The 15,376-nt window shown below is 36.3% G+C and overlaps 1 protein-coding gene across 1 annotated transcript in view; it reads right to left on the reverse strand.

Annotated features, from left to right (window-relative positions):
* Positions 1-14,953, reverse strand: part of LOC107300648 (AF4/FMR2 family member 3) — a 20,891-nt gene extending 5,938 nt beyond the window's left edge. Inside the window, exons 1-3 of the mRNA XM_015829990.1 lie at positions 14,882-14,953; positions 8,192-8,328; positions 4,562-4,633 (exon numbers count right to left, since the gene is read on the reverse strand). Coding sequence (XP_015685476.1) covers positions 4,562-4,633; positions 8,192-8,328; positions 14,882-14,953 — 281 coding nt within the window. The remainder of the gene's footprint in view (positions 1-4,561; positions 4,634-8,191; positions 8,329-14,881) is intronic.
* Between the last annotated feature and the right edge of the window lie 423 nt (positions 14,954-15,376).

Below are 15,376 nucleotides of genomic sequence, written 5' to 3' on the forward strand. Positions count from 1 at the left end.
AATAATAATAATAATAATAATAATAAACTGATTCTGTGTTTGTAGGTATGTATCTGCCCATCCATTCAATTAATGCATCTATCAATCTCAGGCATCAATTCTCTATTTAATTCTAATTGTGACAATTTCTGGTCAGCAATTAAGTGTACTGTTTCTTTTTTCTCCCTTTTATTTTGAACACATAGAACCTCTCCAACCCTTCGCATTTTTTGCCAATCTCAGCTCATCCTAGGTTTTAATTCTCCTAACACCAGCAATATGATCAAGCTCTCAGTAGTATTCTTCTGCTGTGACTTAGTTATTTGTGTATTTGTTATGGGTACTTTGTTTTCTGATTTTCCTTAAATATTTTGTGTACCTTTGCTAACTTCTTCTGCTGTCCTCCATTTTTTTCCTTTTTTGGAATTGTTCTCCAAGTACCCTGAACATCCTTTTACGGAACTTTTCTAGAAGAACCTTTTGCAATTAGCATTTTTTTTTACTAAAGAATCCTACTTTGCTCTGAATTTATTAAAATTACTTTTTTGAAGTTCAAGATTGTTCTTTGACTATCTTCAATTTTAGTATTCCTTAAAATCCACTCTTTAAACCTCATAAGGTTGGGGCACTTTCCCCCCATATTCCTTCTATTCCTACTTCTTTAACTAATTCCCCTTAATATCAAGTCAAGTATTGTACAGCCAAGTCTCTGGCGTTGCCTTCTACTCTCTTTAAGAAAAAGGTGTCAGTAAGATAAGTTTGGAATTTCCTGGAATGTCTACACTGATCCAATGTTTTTCCCAAGAGTTGTTGGAGGAATTACTCAGTGCTGCTCTGAAATATCTGCAATTCGCTTTTTCAAAGCTTTATCCACATCTTGTACTAATTGGTAGTAGATGTGAACAAAAATAGTGCTTCATTTTTCCTCTTTTAATCTCGAAGCTTCCTACAGTATTGCCATGTTTATTCACAGATTTTCTGAGTGCATTTGACTATAGTTACTTGTTTATGGAACTTCTTCACTACTTAACTAATGATAGATTCTAAGTGGTATAGAGGTGATGATAAAATACAGATTATGTTAAAATAAAGCAACATGACACAATAGATAAAATAATACATAAAATAAGGCCACAAATTACTCAGATATCAATCTTCTATCCTATTCCTCTGGTTACAGAAAAACCAGTTTTTAACAAACTTCTGAAAAATTGTAATGGAAGATATTGCTTTTGTTTCTGGGGGCAAGTTGTTTCAAAGGAAGGGGATTTCTATAGAGAATGCCTGGTTCCATGTCCCTCTACTGGACATCTTAGCAGGAAGGACTTTCAATAGACACTTTCTGCTTGCATACTATGGATGCACAGATTCTATTTAGAATCCCCTAAGAAGCTGTTCGAAGATCTGAGAATTCTCCTTAACTGCTGCAGATGCAGCTATTTTTGAAAGAGAATGCTCCAGAGACAATTATTCATATTGTCATCACCTTAATTATACACATTACAGTTGGGTTACTATAACGTTGTCTATTGGGACTGCCTCTAAAGACTACTCAAAGCTGCAGTTGGTCTATACTTCAGCATCCCATCTGTTAATGGGTTGGTCCTAGTTTAACAAAGTCACATGATTCTGTAAGAGCTGCCCAGGCTACCAGTAGTTTTCCAGGACAATTCAAAGAGCTTGTAATCACATATAAATCTCTTTATTGGCTGAATCTTTGATTTTTGAGGGACCATCTTCTCTAAGTAGACTTTTCCCATTCTATGAGTCTACTTGGGAAGGTAAGCTTCGGATCCTCTCTTTTAGTCTGGGGAACAAAAGTGCAGAGCCAGGCTTTTCTCCTGGCTTTGTAGAATTTTCCTTCCCCTAGAGCAGTGATGGCGAACCTTTTAGAGACCAAGTGCCCAAACTGCAACCCAAAACCCACTTATGCATCGTCGGGTGCCGGGTGGGTGTGGCCCATTGGGTGGGCGTGGCCCATTGGGTGGGCGTGGCTGTGGTGGTAACGGCTGACTGTGTGGGACTAAAAAGTTCAATCAATCAATTCCAACTTTGCAAGATCTTTTTTTTCCTATGAGAAGTTGAAATTGACTGATTGATTGAAACTTTTTTTTTTTGTACATGGCGGCGGAGGCCTAAAGCGAAAAGGTTTTATAAAACCCAGCTGAAGGCCTAGGACTGGGGCGACGGCGTGTGTGCCCACAGAGAGGGCTCTGAGTGCCGTCTCTGGCACCCGTGTCATAGGTTCGCCACCACTGCCCTAGAGTCAGAATGGAATCCTTCTTGATTTTATTCACATGAAGAGAATCTTTTGTTTGGCCTTTGGAAGACACACTAATAGGAATGAGAAATATGGCCTTTGGTAGTTATGTTTTTTTGTGGTTATTTGTGTCTTGGTAAAATATTTTCTATTATTTTAAGTTTATGATGCTTTTATGATGTGTTTTATTGTTATAAGCTACCCAGCAATGTGGGACAGCACACACATGTAGTAAAATAAATAAAATATAATTTTATGAGCCAATATTCTTTATGATTTTTCAGACAGTGATTTCATTAGAATATTTCCATTTCTGCAGCACACAAGTTTTTGTCTGAGACTTTTACATATAGATTTTCAGCTCCACTAGATTAAGATTAAAGCTTCCTTAATTGAATAATTCTTTAGCCAGGTAATTTAGATCCTGAAACAAAATACAGTATCTGATATCATTTGTATAGTCAGCCATTTGTTTGCAGAATGTAGGGGGTTTTTTTTAGTCTGTTTCAATGGATAGGAAGGATTTCATTCCACATACTATAGTAGTAAGCCATCAAATATCTTCTCTTATTTTTATTTATTTACTTTATTTTTTATATCCCACCTTTATTATTTTTATAAACAACTCAAGTGAGGAACACACACAATACTAGTTCCTTCTCCTATTTTCCCCAGAACAACCCTGTAAGGTGAGGTGGGCTAAGAGAAAGTGACTGGCCCGAAGTCATCTAGTCAACTTTCATGCCTAGCCTGGTGCCTTGACCACTAGACCAAACTGGCTCTCATTCTTATTCTTCTTATACGGCCCAGCTGTATTCCTTCTATCCCCAGGATCTATTTCCCTTTGATCTATTGCTTCCTTTTTTCCTCTCCTGAAGGCTTACGGCTTGTTTCTTCTTTGAGGTACAGGTAGTCCCCGACTTACAACAATTCATTTAGGGACCATTCAAAGTTACAACAGCACTGAAAAAAGTGACTTATGACCATTTTTCACACTTATGACCATTGCAGCATCCCCTTGGTCACATAATCAAAATTCAAATGCTTGGCAACTGACTCATACTTATGATGGTTGCCTGTCTCAGAGTCTTGTGTTCACTTTTTGCAACCTACTAACAAGCAAAATCAATGGGGAACCCAGATTCACTTAACAACCATGTCATTAACTTAACAACTGCAATGATTCACTTAACAACTGTGGCGAAAGATCATAAAATGGGGCAAAACTCACTTAACAAACTGTTTTGCTTAGCAACAGAAATTTTGGGTTCAACTGTGGTTATAACTCGAGGACTACTTATATTTAAAGGTGTTTTTTTTTCTAACTCTTGTCCACTGGCCTTACACTTTTGGGTTTTTTTCCTTATTAAAAGTTGTGTCCTCTATCAATTCCCAGTGTAGGACCTCCTTCTTTTGATTTGTATGTTACATTGTTCCCTTGTCAGACTTTCAGAATAGCTGTATGCTGATAACTTAGAGGGAAAAATTATTAAGGACGCTAGAACTTCTCTGCTATACTGGGAACTTCTGCTTGCTCTTCATGCTCCCTGTCTCACTATGCTTACTTCTGGCAATCTACTGACTTATAGTCTTCCTACTGTATCGTCTCTGCTTACTCACCAGGAAGCATGCCACTCAGAATCCACAATGGGCAATTAACAGTTATTTAGAGAATTAATTAACACTGAGGATTTTTTTTAATTTATGGGAAAATAGGAGTTTAAAGTTGAATGACATTATTTTACTAACATTGCTCCTTAGAAACATGGGAGATATTATAGCAAAGAAAAAGAAAGTATTTATTGATCTTTAAGATTTCAAATGAGATAAACAGGGATAAATTGAAAGACCTTTCTGTGCCAAATAAAAGAGTCTATTGTAGCTTGTAAAAAAATTTTTTTAAGGAAGATTACTGACTAGTTAAGGATGTCAAACCAATTTCACTCCTATTTATAAAAAACAATCTCAATTTTGCACTAAGACAAAACTTCTGTAATATAGACATGGGACTGTCTATAAAAACGTTCAGCTAGTCTAAAACATAACCAATATATTAATACCAGCCAGATGAATTGCTTAAAACTATAGATGTCTTAAATATTCTATAAAAATGCTAGATGGATGTTAATATTATAATAATCTGCATGTTGCATGAAATAGCAATGTTTCTGGGCTCAATTTAAAGGTGATGGTTGTAATCTTATATAACAGTACCTGACAAAAGGCAATGTGAAATCTGGTATTACTTGCTTAATTATTATAACGTTCCATTTTAAGGATTGAATAAATGAAAAATTTTTGAATACATTTTAATTTACTCACCATAATGCTGTTAATTGTTTTTCTTCTGATGTCATACTGGAACCTGAGTGGGTTTTTAGTCTCATAGCATATCTGCAAAGATGGAGAACAAAGTCAGGAAAGCAAGCACGCACGCACGCACGCACGCACGCACGCAAACAAACAAACAAACAAACAAACATGAAATATTTTATAGCTCAGTGGAACTTTAGTTTACCTAAGGGTATCATCTCCCCCTCTTGTTCCTTTCAGTGGGAACTCTTTAAAAATACTGGGTCTCTCTACCTGCCAGCTTTAACAAACCATAGCAAAGTCTTTTCCTTTATGAAGCTTAGATGAATAACCCCTGGCACTGTTCATTCTTCTTTTCCTTGACTATCAACTTCTTATCTTCCTGGTTTTTTCCCATGAATGTCATCACATTTGATCATTTCTTTCAGTTAGCGCCAATTCTCAAAGTGACTTACTACTGATTAATTAAAATGCTTTATAATGTTCATCATTTACTGTATTTTGCATGACACTATACTAGATGGTTTCATTTTTTCATTCACTTCAAAGGTTCTCAAAGCTCATGAGATTCAAGTCCCCCTTTCTGTATTTAACCTTTTTTTTACTACAATGTTCCATCTCATTTATATCCCTCCTTGCTTTGCAAACATACTATAAATATGTATCCTTGTGAGTTTAGTCCAAATGTGAAATATTTTTCTGATGAATATTTTTGTGGCTTCTCCTTTTATATTTTTAAATACATAAACAAACAAATGGACAACACTTCTAAAGATCAATTTTTGCAGATTTTTGTTTTTTCCTGTTTTCATATTTTTGTTAGATTTTCTAGTGATATTTATTTATTTATATAAACTATTTACATGGCCACAGCAGTGACTCAAGGTGAAGAAAAAAATAACCCAGTTAAATAATTAAATCACCCTTAGGAGGGATCTAGTATAAGTTGGAAACCCCCACCCTTGAAATTGGTTGCTTTGTTCTTGGCACTCTTGATTTTCTTCTTCAATAATATGCTTGATTGCATGGTCAGCCAGATATTCAGACTGGATTTGGCATTTTTGTCCACCTAACGAGTCCTTCCCAAGGATCGAAGATATGCAGATGTGGATCCTTGACGATAAAGGTATTGTCATAAGATGTAAGCTGTTCTGAGCAAAGCTGCTTTTTGCAACTGACTAATGGTGATTTTGACAATGCCAAGGGCATTCAAGAGGTGCTCCAATTGTTGTGGATTTGCACTCAAGGAACCTACAATTATTGGCCCTACCTTTGTTTTCTTTTGCCATAGTCGCTCTATTTATATTTGCAGGTCTTTTTATTTTGTTATCTTGTTCAGCTTTTTCTCTTCTGTTCTGCTATCTCCAGGTACTGCCACATCCACTAGCTAGACTTTTTTGTCTTATTAACCAATTTTAACTCTGGGGTGTTATGGGGCAGATGCCTGTCTATTTGAATTCTAAAGTCCCAGAGCACTTTAGCTTCTTCATTTTCTATTACTTTCTCTATTTTATGGTCCCACCAGTACTTGCTTTCAAGCAAATGGTATTTCTTGCAGATCTTCCAATGCACTTTTGTTGCTACTTTGTCATGCCATTTTTTGTAGTCAGTCTGTGCTGTCTTCTTGCAGCAGCTAACCAAGTTGTTCAATGTTTCTTCAGCTTCTTTGCAGAGGTTTCTTTGCTATCTCTTGCTGTCTTCTCAATTCTGGCTCAATGCATTTGTTCTTAAAGCTTGGTCTTGTGTTGTCAGAATTAGTCCTTCTGTCTCTTTCTTCAACTTTCCTGATCTTAGCCATTGCCAGGTCTTGTTATCATCTCTTTTTCCTGCTATTTTTTTATAATGCACTGGGCAAGTAATGCTTTGTTTTCCCATGCCGCTTTTCTGTTCTTCATTTGGTCTTTATTGTAGGTTAGTTTGGTCCAGTGCTTTTTTTGTAAAAAAAAAAGAAAAAAAAAAAGGTGCCGGGACTCACACACGTTATACAATCCATGTTGCCTACCCTACAAGGTTTACCTTTGTAGTTGAAAAAACACCCTTCAATTTTTAGTGTATCTAAAAGATTAGAATTTTGTTCAAGGTAAGTTAATACTATTAATGTTACCAAGCACTGTATGGCTTTAAATTACAAGAAGGCATTTTATTAATCTTTTGGGACATTTACCACTGGCATAGCCATTTAGTTTAATGAGTGGAAATGTCAGCTTTCTATGTGGAATGAAATTGGCCCAATAAAACAAAATTTGGTTGTTTGTAAAAGATTGAATTGTTTTTAAGAAGTTGTCAAACAAGGTGGAAAAATTTACATTTGGAGTTTAATATGGATATTGACTTGAAACAAATTAAAGTTGAAACTTTTTCAGTGAACAGATTACTTTTAATTTACCTTTAAATTAAATCCGATTTAATAAATAGATCTGATTAAACCTCATACTGTAGGTCTACCTTTACATCTGACCAATACATAATTAATATATATTATTAATAATAATAATAATACCTCCAAATCACAAGACATTGGCTTTATTCTTATTCTTCCCCTCTGCAGTTTCAATATAAAGTATAAAAGACTAAAAAGAGATTTCATAGACATCCCAGCCTTTGAACTACCCAAGGAACCGAAAGAGTAAAGTTTCGCTGTCAGGCAAGCTTCCACACCAGCCACCTTTCTTTCCTCTCGCTTCGCCTCTTTTTAACCTCACACCCCACCTTCTGTAAGGGAAGGCAAAAGGCTCATTCACCCTCTTGTGAAAGATGGCCTCCACGTTTGTGTCTCCCACCACCACCATCAGCTTCCACACCATATGGTCCGATCCAACCAATCAAGCCATACTCTGGCTGTGGTGCTCCAGCGCCTCATAGCTCCTCCCAGAGGAGGCAGACAGCGCCGCAGGGGACCCCACTCACACTGTACCGCCAGCGGGGCATTTTCAAAAACAAATGAGGATAGGAAGGGAAACAATAGGAAAAGAATACAACTCTGGAAAAATCCATCGAAAAAAGGTGCCGGAACTATGACAAAAAAAAGCCCTGGTTTGGTCTCTCCAGTACTCAGTAGGATTTCCTGGTATACTAACTTCATTGCAACTTCTTCACTATCCTTCAGATATTCTTCCAATGCCCACCTCCAATGGAGGTGAGGAAGCCTCCCTTAATTCTGTCTATACTGTTTTTTTAAGATCACTAGTCTTCTCTCCCAGAAAAATGTAAGGGTTGATAAATATTGAATAACATTGTACAATAATAAACAGGTAAGCTACAAGGTATCTCATTATTTGCAATGAGGACCAATTCCTCACAACATCGCAGGAAAATTGTTAAGAAGAAATAAAGGAAGTCTCTGGCTGTATTTCGGGGGATAAATGAAACCACCATGTGTGAGTTCATTTGCTGAAATTCATACAAATAGGAGGATGCTGCAAATGACTGTAAAGATAATCTGGTTGCCAAGCGCCTAAAATACAATGACTGTGGGATGGGGTGCAGCCATTTAAAGTTCAAAAATGGGTTTTAAGTAGCTTTTGGTTGTCTGTCATAACTTTGGATAGTTGTTAAGAGACTGGTCAAAAGTCGACGACTACCTATATACTGCATAAGCGCGAGAGTCAGTCAATTGTTGGCATACTGTCAGAGGCGCACCTGATGAGCTCCACAGTTTCTGCATACATTGTGTACGGGGACTTTGATTCCATGGGTCCTTCTTCCATGGCATTTCCACACTCAATAAATGATAATGCAGCTTCAGCATAATTCAGTGCCTTGCCAAATTTTTCCACCTTCAAGATAAAATCAATAGGAAAAACATGACAAAATAATGTATTTGTATCTATCCTTGAGTAGTAATGAGTTCTTACTAATGTCTTCTATAGAAAGAGGCAGAATATTTATGTTAGCAAATAAAAAAGGCTATCTGGTTTAGTTTGGATTATTTTAAGATTTGTATAACATTTTTGCCCTCAAGGTACTTGCTAAGTCACAAAGTGTCTACTTAACCTAATTTAGTTTGAACCAAGAAACTACTATTTCAGCTTCAGAACAAGAGAGTATTTTAGGCTTTCAACTAGAATTTAAAATTCTAGATCTGAAGTTGATAAGTTTCTCAGCAGAGAAGATAGGAATATCTAGTCAATTACTAATTTTATAACATATCAAGATCCAGGAGGTGGCAGCCCCTAACTAAATTTGATGGTTAAGCAGACAGTTGTGAGACCATTTTCAAATTCCAGAGCTCTTGGATAGACTGAGATGTCAAATGCCCTGGATGAAAGCATTACAATTCTGTAATGCTACCAAGAAAACTGCATGGATGATGTTTGCAGGAGAAGTGCTTCATTTGAAGGTATCTTTATCTTTAGCTCAGTAAGGCACCTCATGAAAAAAGCAAACCAAATTTAGGCCTTGATATGCTGAAATATGAGGTATACACCAATGCAGCTAAGCTGATCTGTAGCATTTACAATGAAACAGGGAAATATAGATAGGAGTGGTCAAAATAAATAAATGCAAAGAGAAATAGGACTATAAAAATATGATCTTGTATATATGGTTTGGGACAAAATTCAGAGTAAATCTCTAATTTAATCAGTAATCATTTTATTCTCTCTGTATATGTGTGTGTGTGTGAGAGAGAGAGAGAGAGAGAGAGAGAGAGAGAGAGAGAGAGAGAGAGAGAGAGAGATGCCGAAATCATTGGTTGCTGCCATCTAATTTAGATAAAAAGAGGTAAAGATAAAATTCTTTAGTTTAGAAGGGAGGTCTATATCTTACACTTTTCCTGGACCAGAAAGCACTTCTTATAGTCATTTATGCTTTGGTGAGCTTACAGATGGACTATTGCAATGTGTAATATATACTATTCAGAAACTATAACTGAACCAGAATGCAGAAGCAGAAGCAGTAATGGACAGGCCACTTCATGCCCATGTGACACTAATGCTTTATGACCTTCAGTGGGTACCAAATGGTTCCTGGATGCAATTCCAGGTTCTGGTTGTCACACTTAAAGCCTTAACCTAGTTTATTTGAGGGACCATTGTACTGGCAATGTGGAAGACCATTTTTATTTCAAGTTTAGCGACATATTTTGATTTCTTTTTCGTGTTAAGAAAAGTCTAGAACTTTAGAGCTCGCTCTCATCTAACCTGTTTGTTTACTGAATAAAGGAGAAAGGGGAAATCTTCACATAGCTGCAAACCTATGAAAATCTCAGACTTTCCCTTCCCATCCCAGAATCATGTGCCACCCAGTCAAGGTCAGGTCTTGCAGTGAAGAAAAACAATAGATACCTAAATGATATTCCAAAGGTGCCTATTGAAAAAAAAATGAGTATTTGAGAGATGGAGCTCCATCCACAGAAGACCTGACTGTGAGTAGTTGCTGTTTGTTAAAGTTAAAATGAAGGTGACTGAGATTCACATTTATATGTTCTCTAGACATGTCATTTTTAGGAGAATATTTCTTCAGACAGAGTTATAATCCTGTCATTCTGAATAAAAGCTAGCTCAGGGCTTTTAAGTTGGGCTCAAAATTTTTTGCAGAAATGGGGATCCACTATGTGGGCTGACAAATCCAGATCATCTGGATTTTACAGCCCAGCTATTGTAGCCATAAAAATAAACCAAAGTAAGCTTTTTAAAACCTGGTCAGAAAGTTGCTTTTTGCTAAAATGCTCCTTGTGTTACCAAATGTATCCGGTTTACAGGGAAACAAAAAAAAAACCCAACATACTTTCTAAATATCCCAAATTCAGGGCTCCAAGTCCACATTGTTTGATAAATAAACAAATGAATAGATGAAGCAGGCCTACAATGGAATAACACAAATGTTTGCTACTTGTTTCATTTATTTTATATAAAAAGACATCCAAATTGCAGTGTGCCAATGTGTAAAAGTAATCACCTCCGTAATTCAATCAATGCAATTAAATGGATAACTGAGGCCAATTGTATGAATACTATACTAAATAATGAGAGCCGATTTGAGCCAGACCTACATTATATAAATAGCACAAAGCGACTCCCCTCTCAAAGTGAAGTTCCCAACATGCAGATACTGGAGGACAGTTATGTTCCCAAAAATGTTCCCAAAAATGTAATGAATAATAATAATGAAGTAAAAAATTAATTAGTCACTTTACCACATTTAAAAGGAATGAGATAGTGTCCATACCCAAAATGAAACTGCCTTCACCCCATATAGTGCTGCTTCACTTTCCTCTCCTCTTCCTCTTCCTTCTCAGCTGCTGTCCAGCCCAAAGCTGTAGAGTTTCATGAAGTGGTCAATAGTAACAAAGAACTGAAATTTCAATTCAGTAATCAGACCAAATGTAGAGATTATAAGCAGATATCTCTGCACATAGTAAATTGGGGCCCTTCTCTCGTGGGGCTATGAGGGACTTTCCAGCTCAGTGTCTCATTTCTATGTTCCCATGTAGTCATCTGTGTTGAATAATAATAATAATAATAATAATAATAATAATAATAATAATAATAATAATAATAATAGTAGTAGTAGTAGTAGTAGTAGTAGTAGTAGTAGTAGTAGTAGTAGTAGTAGTAGTAGTAGTAATGGAAGGGACCTGCTCAGGCAGGAAACCCTAAACCATTTCAGAAAAATAGCTGTCCAGTCTCTTCTTAAAAACTTCCAGTGTTGTGGAACATTCACAATTTCTGGAGGCAGGTTGTTCCACTGATTAATTGTTCTAACTGTCAGGAAATTTCTTAGTTCTAGGTTGCTTCTCTGTTTGGTTAGTTTCAATCCATTGCTTCTTGTCCTGCCTTCAGGTGCTTTGGAGAATAGCTTGATTCCCTCTTCTATGTGAACTGACATACTCCCAACTTATCTATGGTTAGTATAAATAAGGAATATTCTAACTGATCTTTGGAGAGTAAAGAGATTATGGGGAAAATTTTTTTAAACCCCACCTAATTATACTGACCCAGACTCAAGGAAGAGACAAAAGCATGGATCCTGGACATGTGATTTCTTTATATCTTCCTACAAGAATTGGTGAGATTTTATTTTTAAAAAACTAACATATAAAATGATACGTGAGTGCTTCTTATATTCTGTCCTATTGCTATCTTTATACTATTAGTACCATAATGACCATTACTATGACAATCACTATACTATTGCTATTTAAAGTACTACATTACTATTAACTATTACTTTATTATCTATTATTCTATACATTTTGCTCCATACTATTGCTCGTATGCATCAAGTTTCTTTCTTAAGACTGTTTTGTCTCAAATCCCCTCTGAGATTTTTTTCTTCTTTTTGTTTTAACAGCCAACATGTAGAGCTCTTGCACATTTTTTATGTTGTGCTTTGTCTTGCTGAGCTTCTATGCTTCCTTTCTTCTCTTGTGGTCCATCCCCTTGTGGTCCATGCCTTCTTACATTTCATTGTTATACTCTGTTTGCTGGTGGCTACCCATCTCCAGATCAAACATGTCCTCCCTTCTCCTACTACACCTGTATCAAGTTTGTAGCTTTATTGGTAATTCTGCCATGCGGCTGCTGGGCAGAAGGCTCAAATAAGGCAGCACATGTGCCGGGAATTTTGCCAAGCAACCTGCTCTTCAACAAGGTGAGTTTCTATTGATGGAAGCTAATCTGCTATCCACATTATCAGCAAACCCACCTAGTAGTGCATCTTAACAGATCATTTAGGAGAGCATGTTGGTGATTTATCAGTTCTCTTTTTTGTGGAGTGATGACAAAATGCTCTGAAATGGGTTTTTGTTGTTGTTTTGTTAAAAAAAATTTTGCTAAAAATAACTCTGGCTGGAGTGCAGTGATTTGTACTTCACTGCTAGCCAACTAACAATATTCTCAGCAATTGGTTGCAGTAGGGCTGCTTTAACAGTTTTACAGACCTTGGGGCAAAAAATGCTGGCAGTGTGCTGTAGATTCCAAGAAACTATAAACAGGAACAGGAAAATACATCTACATACATTGGATGACAGACAATTGAGTGAATCAGAATTTGGCAAAATGAGAAGAAATAAATGAGATGTCTGTCCTTTATCTTCAAATTTTCATGGCCTGCACTGGTTTTTCTGGTTTTTCAGACTCCTCATGTTTTGTCTCTGCTGATGAGACGTTGGAAGGAAGTCAACTTTTTCTTCCAATTTTGAGTTGGTTGGCATGAATGTTGCTCAGTTGAGAAAGCCTCAGCTGGCCTTTGGCTAGGTCTGAAAGCTTTTGGCCATCTGAAACACTGGGGGGGGGGGTCCAAAGCAGCCGCCTCTTCTGCATATCTGATTGATCTGATTCATCATTTCTGAACAGATTCCTGACAGCCACTTTTTCAACCTTCCTTCCCACTCAGCCCAGGCCTTTATCAACCAGTAGCAGAGAGCAGACTCCCTTCCTTTAAGCATTAAGTCAGACAGGTGCACTGTGCAGTGAAGAGACTGTTGCCAGAGTTGCAACCATCATTTTCCAAGAGTGAGAAAGAAATTTGGCAGGTAAGGTTGAAATCATGCTAGCAGGAATTTTGCTGCAAGCAGGCTGGTCCAGCTAAAACTTTAAGAAAAACAGATACAGTGGCTTCTTTTGTTAGGTGTTTCTGCATTTTATGGAAGATCACAAACCTGGAGTGACAGTCCAATATTTGAAAAAAACAAAGATACTGGCTTTGAATTCCATTACAACCAATTGCACAGGTTGACCTACATACATACCAAGAACACTGTTCCATTTTGGAGAGTTACACAAAGCACAGAAAGGGGCAAGAAATAAAAAGCCAAATTAAGACATATGGCAAGAAGGAGGAAAGGAAAAAAAGGTGTGTGTCCTAATTTCTATACCAAGAGAGTCAATGGACCTTAACCTACAACTTATACAGCAAAAAATAATATTTAGAATTTATTGTGTGTCCATTATATTTGTATAGAAAATAATTGTCTAGAACAGCATTTTGTTGGAGATGAACTAAAGACAGTGCTTCTTTAAAACACATGTTTTACAATGTCCTATACTTAACTACATTTGGAGAAGGTTGTGGACTATATAAATGTGACTGTGAAAATAGCATAATTTTTCTGAGGATAATACACTTACACACCTAGTACGTGGAATTTCACAGCTGGACAATGTAAATGGATTCTCCATACCTTTATTATAGCTAAAAGAGTGATATTGTAAGATAATTGTATCATTGCATCATACAAACTACCTAATATTCATTGCAAATCATTTGGATTTTTTGCCAACAACATGGCATTGTCTGCATACAAAAGGATATGTGTACCAACACACATCTAATCTCCCCACAGATATTTCTTATACATTTTCTATAAATATATCAAGCAACTAAAAGAGCATTATACAACCTTATCTTATCCACTGTTCAATGTTGAGCAGTTCACTAAGCATCCATTTATCTTCACTCATCCCTTATTTCCATCACATTGTTGGATTTCATGACTAATATTGAACTTTATATTTACACAAAACATTCCATAATTCAAGCCTATTTTTGTTATCATGTATTTCCTCTAAACCAACAAAAGAATGTTACATTCTTGCATTCCTACTTTTATCCATGTCTTACTGAAGTGCAAAATCTAGTCTGTACACTTCATGCTTATCATAAAACCACACTACATTTCCTTAAATTTTGCTGAGTGTCACCTCTTACTCCCTTTTGTTCACAATTATGCAAAACACCTTTCACAATTATGCAAAACACCTGTAATTTTTATATTCACACTTGCTACATTTCTCTTTACATAAGGGGACAATCATGACATTCTTCCAGTTATCAGGCACAAAACTAGTCATTGCACTTACAGTAACCAAGTTACATAATAACTAAATCCGCAAACTACCACATTTAAACATTTTTATATCCTTACTACTCTGACATTTTTGACTTCTTTTCCATGAATTCTTTCTTGGATGATCATTCTACTGTATGTATTCTTCAACATATTATCATTCCCATAAACATTGCAAAAAATACTCCTTTCAACATATGTCACTTCAGTTTCATCCCAAATACCTTCATCACTTTTATTTTTATTTCAGATATTCTGCTGAAGTTGTTTGTTTAATCCTCTTTACTCACTTGTAGAACATTTGTTTTAATTCCATGAAAATTGCTCTGCATTCTCTCTGCTTCTTTTAATGATTATTTCTTGCTTTCTTCATCTACATTCTTCCTTAACTACATTCCACCATAATAAACTTGATAAGTAATAATAGCTTGTCTTATATTGTGATTTTCACCAGATGGCCTCATGGATAAAAACCTCTGCTACCAGCAGGGCTTCGGTCAATTGAGGTATTCGGTTGATCTTCTAAGACAGTTACTTGCCTTAGATACACTCATATTACATGTAGCCTTTTCTGCTAATATTAAGCATATCAGTACTGGAACATTGGCCATTATACCATGGCACGACCAAAGCCTACTGTGATGATCAGCATACTCTCATTAGTCTATGCAAGCCAAGTTCTCTGTCCTAGAAATTACTACTGCCACCCAAAAGATACATTTTAGTACTAAGTTTAAACATCATAACTGTGATGCAAATAGCATTTTAGTAATATATTGGCTAAACCCACCACATTGTTATGATTTTTTTTCCATTTAACTAATTTAAAGCTTTCCATGTCCTATTCCATGTCCTATCTTGACATCCCTCAGTTTCAAAAGTATGGGTGGGTCTTTTGTTTGAAACAAATCTTAAAACCTATTAGCGCCTAAGCCCAGAAATGACACACAGTTTGAAACTCAAGACCACACACTGAATCAAATAACTATAAATGGGATGCTAGAACAGTCTCATCTATTTTGGGGGCATTCTTC

This window comes from Protobothrops mucrosquamatus, unplaced genomic scaffold (assembly GCF_001527695.2).
Source record: "Protobothrops mucrosquamatus isolate PMUCROS unplaced genomic scaffold, P.Mucros_1.0 scaffold_19, whole genome shotgun sequence".
In the NCBI taxonomy this organism is placed as follows: domain Eukaryota; kingdom Metazoa; phylum Chordata; class Lepidosauria; order Squamata; family Viperidae; genus Protobothrops; species Protobothrops mucrosquamatus.